This window comes from Sorex araneus, chromosome 4, assembly GCF_027595985.1.
Source record: "Sorex araneus isolate mSorAra2 chromosome 4, mSorAra2.pri, whole genome shotgun sequence".
Taxonomy (NCBI): domain Eukaryota; kingdom Metazoa; phylum Chordata; class Mammalia; order Eulipotyphla; family Soricidae; genus Sorex; species Sorex araneus.
In genome coordinates this window covers 158,992,611-159,000,315 of record NC_073305.1, presented here as the reverse complement: position 1 = coordinate 159,000,315, position 7,705 = coordinate 158,992,611, and the positions used below count along the sequence as shown (strand labels likewise).

At 35.3% G+C, this 7,705-nt stretch overlaps 1 protein-coding gene across 1 annotated transcript; it reads left to right on the top strand.

Annotated features, from left to right (window-relative positions):
* The first annotated feature begins 5,939 nt into the window (after positions 1 to 5,939).
* LOC101551750 (trace amine-associated receptor 2) lies at positions 5,940 to 6,943 on the top strand. The gene is given in 4 exon segments (XM_004622776.2): positions 5,940 to 6,053; positions 6,056 to 6,123; positions 6,125 to 6,540; positions 6,543 to 6,943. Coding segments are annotated over 4 exon segments (999 nt in total).
* Positions 6,944 to 7,705: the final 762 nt, after the last annotated feature.

The window sequence follows — 7,705 nt, the reverse complement described above, 5'->3', positions numbered from 1 at the left end:
TCAACAGAAAACCCACTATTATTATTTGGGATTTTATTATTATTATTATTTGGAATTCCCCCAACAATCAGACCTGCCAAAAGGTATCATTTGATAATTTGTTTTCTATTGCTGATAATGAAGAGCATATGATGTCAATAGCAGCTGTGTGGTTTTGGATTTCTGGTATTTTAGTAAATAAGAACAGAGGTATATCTGCCAGCAGCCGATATCTTGTTGGTGCTCATACCCAACAAGAAAAACAGTAGGGTGGGACGAGAGAAATGTCACCTTTGATAGTGCTCATAAAGCATCAGATATTGTGTTAGGACAACTTATTCATGTTACTAATATGTTAAGTTCATTCAGATGAAGTTTTTGATAGAAATTGAACAACTGAAGGAAATAGCCGAAGGATGGATAAGATAATTCTAGAAAATAAGAAAAGGGATCAAGAATGTGACTCACTAGTAGAATATATTTCTTCAAATGTGAGATCCTTGGTTTGATACCTGGTCCCAGCAAATAATTAAGTAAAGAAAAGTTAGCAGAAAAAAGGATATATGAAGTCCCTACTAAATCTTAAAATGTGGTTGATAAAGCAGAGAAATATATAGTATAGAAACACTAATAAACTTCAATGACTAGGCAAACTAATGAGTTCACACTAGGAAAAAAAAACTTTGTTACTGTGATTCTGTTTCTTCTTTCTTAGGGGTATAGAAATCCCATATTCTCCACAATTTAGTACAATCAAGTTTTGACCCATGGTATTTATAAATTGAATGGGCAAGAAATTCACTAGTTTTAAAATCCTTTATTTTTGTGCCTGAACTTCTTGTGGAAACACAAAAGCCATAAAGAAAAATCTAGGTTTTCCATTTGACATTGTTATGATCCATGAGAATTTATGCGAAGATTAAGAGCATAAAACTGGGAAAAAATAGCACTTGCAGAAAAGTGAACCTATTGGATAAATAAAACATTTAGCTTAAATGGGCAATCAGTCTAAAGGAAGAGGAAGATAGGGCCATTGAAAGATTTAAGTTTGTGTTTGAATGCCCTGTGTAAGGAATATGCTAACTATTCATGCAGAGCGATTGTGCTTAAGTGGCATTGATATTTATTGTTTTGATTAAGGGATTATTGAATTATAATGTTATGTAAGTTAAGGTGCATATCACTGAAAATAAATGTCTGCTTTTCTACAATAAGTTCCCCATTCAAAGTCCAATTCTACCTTCAATGTATACTCATCTCCTTTATCTCCATTTTATCGTTTCCCCCCTTCTCTTCTGGTAACCAGTAATTGGAATTATAGTCTGAAGTTCATTCTTGTTTTCTTTAGTTCATCTGTTGTTTGTTTCCACTAATTGCCGCATATAAATGAAGCATATGTTTGTCTTTTTGTGTTTCTCTTATTTCACTGGGTTTAATGGCCTCTAGGTTTATCTATTTTGGAAATCTTAGGATTTTATCTCTTTTGACAGATGAATAGTATTACTATGCAGAGTATTATATTCTTACTATATAATATCATAGTATATAATACATACAATATATAATATATAATACTATATAGCAATACTATTTATAATATATGCTATACAATACTATTTATAATATATACTATATATTAGTATAAACATACATTTACATGGAATTTATTTAAAAATACTGTTGTTTGAACTCACCAAAGAATCATACTATGTGCCTCTTCCTGCTACATAGTGATTATGTGAGGAATAAGAATATAATGTATGGATCATAGTGTGTGTTTCAAAGAACTTTCTTAGAATTCTTAGAGTTAAATGACTACTTAAACTACTTAGACTACTTAAAGCTTGTGAAAGGAATCAAGTTGTGCAATCTGATTTGAAGCTTAGAAGGGCTGAATGTGACTTTTGTAAAGGTAAGATGGTTGGTTAATTAATAATATCAACGTTGGTAACCTAGGAACACTAAGAAGTTTGTCATTAAATCTTGTATTGTAACAGAGTTGCCTTCAGCACAGAATCTTGTTTATGTACCATTTTCATTAAAATAAAATTGTTATGTCTCTCAGATTTTGCTCTTGGAAATTAAGTGATTAAAAATAAATGTTGTTTTTTTTTTCAAATTTTATTGAATCACCATGAGATAGTTACAAACTTTCATGTTTGGGTTACAATCACACAATGATCAAAAACCCGTCCTTCCACCAGTGCACACTCCCCACCACCAATATCCCCGGTATACCCCCCTCTTTCCCACCCTCCCCCTGCATTCATGGCAGACAATATTCCCCATACCCTCTCTCTACTTTTGGGCATTATGGCTTGCAACACAGACACAGAGAGGTCATCATGTTTGGTTCATTATCTACTTTCGACATGTATCACCCATCCTGACTGATTCCTCCAGCCATCATTTTTTTAGTGATCCCTTCTCTATTCCATCTGCCTTCTCCCCTCTGCTCATGAAGCAGGCTTCGAGCTATGGGGCAATCCTCCTGGCTTTTGTATCTACTGTCCTTGGGTGTTATCCTCATGTGTTGTTATTCTATACTCCACAAATGAGTGCAGTCCTTCTATGTCTGATACTCTCCATGTCTATCCATCTATAGGCAAATTTCATGATTTCATCTCCCCTAACAGCTGCATAGTATTCCATTGTGTAGATGTACCAAAGTTTCTTTAACCAGCCATCTCTTCTAGGGCAGTTGAGTTTTTTCCAGATTTTGGCTATTGTGAACAGTGCTGCAATGAACATACAGGTACAGATGTCATTTCTCCTGTGCTTTTTTGCATCCTCGGGATATATTTCCAGAAGTGGTATTGCAGGGTCATATGGAAGCTCAATTTCTGGTTTTGGAAGGACTGTCCATATTATATTCCAGAAAGGCTGAACCAGTTCGCATTCCCACCAACAGTGAAAAAGCGTCCCTTTTTCCCCACATCCACGCCAGCACTGGTTGCTTTTGTTCTTTTGAATGTGTGCCAGTCTCTATGGTGTGAGATGATATCTTATTGCTGTTTTGATTTGCATCTCCCTGATGACTAGTGATGTGGAGTATTTTTTCATGTGCCTTTTGGCCATTTGTATTTCTTTCTTGAGGAAAGTTCTGTTCATTTCTTCTCCCCATGTTTTGATGGGGTTGGAGGTTTTTTTCTTATACAATTCTACTAGTGTCTTGTATATCCGTGGTGCTGGGAAAACTGGATAGCTAGCTGCAAAAAAATGAACTCTGACCTCTGTCTAATGCCAGACACAAAAGTCAGATTAAAGTGGATTAAAGACCTCAACATCAGACATGAATCTATAAGGTACATAGAGGAAAATGACATTGACATTTTCTATGGCACTGAAGCTAAAAGCATCTTTAAGGATGAAACAGCACTGACTATGCAAGTGGAAGCAAACATAAACAAATGGGACCATATCAAACTAAGAAGCTTCTGCACTTCAAAAGAAACAGTGACCAAAATACAGAAAGAGCCCACAAAAAGGGAAAGAATATTTACCCATTACCCATCTGATAAGGGATTAATATCCAGGATATACAAGACACTAGTAGAATTGTATAAATGTTTTTCTTCATTTATATTACAATTTTTAATGAGTGTACATAAGACTATTAGAATGCATCTTTCAATTTCAGAATAGTGCTTATTCCACAGTAGTTTTTTTTCTTTGGTAATGGCAATGTTTACCTGGTCTGCAGGTGGCCAGAAAGAAATGCAATTAGCTGAAAAACTTGATACCAAGTGGGAGGGTATTAGTGTTGGGGGTAGGGTTCTTACCTCTTGTATTTCTTTCTTTTTTGTTTTCTTATGAAGATGTTAAGAGGGACAGTAAATAAAAATCATATGAATATTAGAATTTCTATAGTAGTTGCTAAATAGTGAAAAAATGGAAATGAGCTTGCACCTCCATTCAGGAACATCTGGTATTTTGCCGAAACTAACTGAAATAGGTCTGTCATTTCTGCAAACAGCAGTTGGACTATTAGCCGGCAGAAACCCCAATACAGTTGGAAGTGTCCTTATTACGTGCTTGAAATGATACTTCTGCTCCAACTTCAGGTATCTTACTGACATATGTACCATCTCTGTTAGGGTTTTATTTCTGCACAGGTGGGGATGGGGACTCAGAGGAAGAATAAGAGGAGGATAAAGCTGTCTTGGACTAATTTGTTAGAATCTTATGACAAAAGCATTTAATTTCAAACTGGTATCCATTCTCTTATAACTTTAATTCTTTTAATTTTGGAGTCACACCCAGCTGTGTGCAGGACTTAATTCTGACTAGATGCTCAGGGTTCACTTCTGGTGATGCTTGGGGGCCCATATGACATGCTGGGGATTAAACCAGGGTTGGCCACATGCAAGGCAAGTGCTTTTATTCCAGTACTAGCTGTTTGGCTCCTTATGTCTAATTGAGTTGCTTCAATTAGAAAAAAATCTCTACTTGAGTTGGAGAACAAAGTAGGAAATCTTGATTGTCTGTTAAGTCTCTAGGACTATTGGCCTGGGAAACAGCAGTGAAGATAGAAATCCTCTGTTCTCTCACTTCTCAACCTTCTACTTACTCTGTGGTGTTGCAGAGATTTTCACAATGGAATCTAAAGATCTCTGCATAGCTCTGGGTCTGTTCTTCAGCTTCCATCAACTTGGAATAGAAGTTTGTCCCTCTTCTGTTCAAATTCTATTCACTTATTGAAGGCATATCAAAAGTCCCACAATTGCTGACCTTTCTTACTAGTCCAACCTGAAATTCTCTTTTTGTCGATCTTTGATCAGACATACTGAACAGACCTCTCTTTAGCCACTTCATTGACACCACTGTTTTTTCTATATGTGACGATCCAAATTTTATATCCTGTCTCCAGTTGTTTTATAGGCTCTTTTCAAGTAAAGACACATTTTTTCCTTTCTTTCATTATATCTTGTGTACTGTAGGCAATCAGAAATCATCACTCACTGTGTATTAGTGCTTTTGAATCCTAGAGTTGATAACTGGTAGGTTTATATGTTTAGAGGGTTTATATTTTAGGAACTGGCCAAATTTTATATGTATGAGGATTATTGGTGGTAAAATATTTCTGCATTATTAATATTTATGCCATGTACTTAGAGAGCATTTTCTATACTTTACATTAAAAATAAATTTATATGAATTACCATAACAGGTTTTCTTATGTAATATAAAGATACAAGGTGAACACAAGGAGGGCATTTGCTACTTGCTTTACTTGTAGTGGAGAGGAGCTTGTAACCTTATGTGTGATTCCCCACACCAGAACCTGTCAGGCTTTGCTTTGGCCTCTTTTGAGTTATTTAGACTTTGGAGATTCAAACTTGACTCCTCACAGAAAAATGAGAGTGCCCTGCTTTGGTATATGCTCACCTCTAATTTTGCACTTTGGCTAGTGAGATGATTACCAAGACTTCATGACTAATTGCAGAGAAAGGTTCTGTCAGACAGGCATTCTTAAATGATTCTTCCCCATTCACAGAACAGTATGAAAAAAATTAAAGCATGGTGAAAATAATAGAACATACAGATGAAATTGCTTCAAAATAATAAACTCCTTGGTCCTACAATATTATAGACCTTCACAAAATTTAATCTGATCATGTATTTCAATCTCTTGTTTTAGCGAAAGGCAGATATCTTGTATAATAGATATATAATTTCCTGTGTAAATGAGGAAGATTAAGTATAATAAGCTAAATAATAAACTTCTTTCTGCTGTTTTTTCTCCTTCTCTTCTTTACTTTTTTCCCGTCTCCCATACTTCCTCTCCTTATACTTTTCAACTTAGTTTTGGCATAAACTACAAGTTTACCAAGTGCTGGTGTCCTAACTTTATATTTCTGCATAAATGGATTATCTTTATTGTCATCTATGTACTTCTTCAATTATTAGATGAAAAATAATAAAAAATATAGAATAATATCTCATCTGACAAAAATCCTATGTTCTTGCTTTTTTTGAAGGACACATTTGATTGCTCAGAATATGGAAATGGATCTTGTCCTGAAAATCAAAGGCTACTGGATGTTCGAGCTGCAGTGTATTCCTTTATGTCAAGAGCTCTATATTCGTCATGGTGTTTGGCAGTCTTGCCATAATAATTTCCATTGCTTACTTCAAATAGCTTAACACCAACCAACTTCCTCATCCTCTCCATGGTAGTCACTGATTTTCTCCTGCGATTCACCATTATGCCTTACAGCATGATCAGATCAATGGAGAATTGCTGGTATTTTTGGCTTACATTTTGCAAGATTCATTATAGTTTTGATCTCGGGCTTAGCATAACATCTATCTTCCACCTTGGGTCTGTGGCCATTGATAGATTTTATGCTATTTGCTACCCTTTACGCTACTCCACAAAAAAGATGATTCCAGTCATTAAAAGATTGTCACATCTCTGTTGGTCTGTCCCTGGAATATTTGCATTTGGGGTGGTCTTCTCAGAGGCCTACGCTGCGGGAATAGAAGGCTATAGCCTATTGGTTGCTTGTTCCAGCTCTTGCCCAGTGATGTTCAACAAAGTCTGGAGAACCACCTTGTTTAGGAGGGTTTCTTCATGCCTGGATCTGGGATGGTGAGGATTTATGACAAAATATTCTCAGTACATGCCCATGCAATCAATAACCTGCCAGAAAATCAAAATAATCAAATGAGGAGAGACAAAAGAGCTGCCAAAACATTAGGAATAGTGATGGGTGTTTTCTTAGGTTGGTTTCCCTGTTTCTTCACCATATTGTTGGATCCCTTTTTGAACTTTTCTACTCCTGTACTTTTGTTTGATGCTTTGACATGGTTTGGCTATTTTAATTCCACACGTAATCCTTTAATCCACGGTTTCTTCTCTCCCTGGTTTCACAGAGCCCTTAAGTAAATTTTTCTAGGCAAGATTTTCAGTGACATTTCCGTAATACTATTTTGTTTACTTGAAAAAGAAACTGAGTAGACTAATTCTGTATGAGTGAGTTGAAGCAAAAGAATTTGAGCTTAGAAAACTGAAGTCACCTCAAATAATTCTATGTTCGTGTGATGTCTTGGCTACAGCAGAAAACTCTTAGTTTCTAAACCCTGAGGAAAAAGTCTTTGAACTCAACACCTTTAGGTACAAATTAATAAAAGGCAAAGAAGAAACAGGAAATAAAATCAAGAATTATAAGTAAAAGCCAGAAACGGAATGAAGAGGTCACCGAACGTATAAGGTTTTTGGATGAAATCAAAATGCAAACTGAGTTTAATAATTTCCCTAGCTTTTCTCTCACCACACACAGACTTTCTGTTTTTCCCCTTGGTGCCTGACTACGTATATTTTCTAAATGCCAAAATGAGATTATAGAGGTAGGTAAATATAATTTTTAAAAAAATTCACCAGGAATTAATCATTTTTCAGATAAGAGTCAAGCCTTCGGTGATTTTATTATTTGAGATTATATGCTTTCTAAATAAAAGAGAAAATTCAAAACTCTGATGTCACAGAGTTTGTTAATATTTTTATTCACGTAACATCTTAAAGTGTTTGGTGACTTTCTGTTTTTTAGCAGAGCATTCTATTCAAATTGATATCTTCTTCCTTCCTTAGTCCCTTCCACGTTTTGCATTGCTTAGTGGGTGACTGTTAATAGATGTAAAAATATATACAAAAGAAGGGTGTTTTGGCATCTTATCCTTTTTGCTTAACATTCATGCACATACATTTAAAAATAATAAAGTA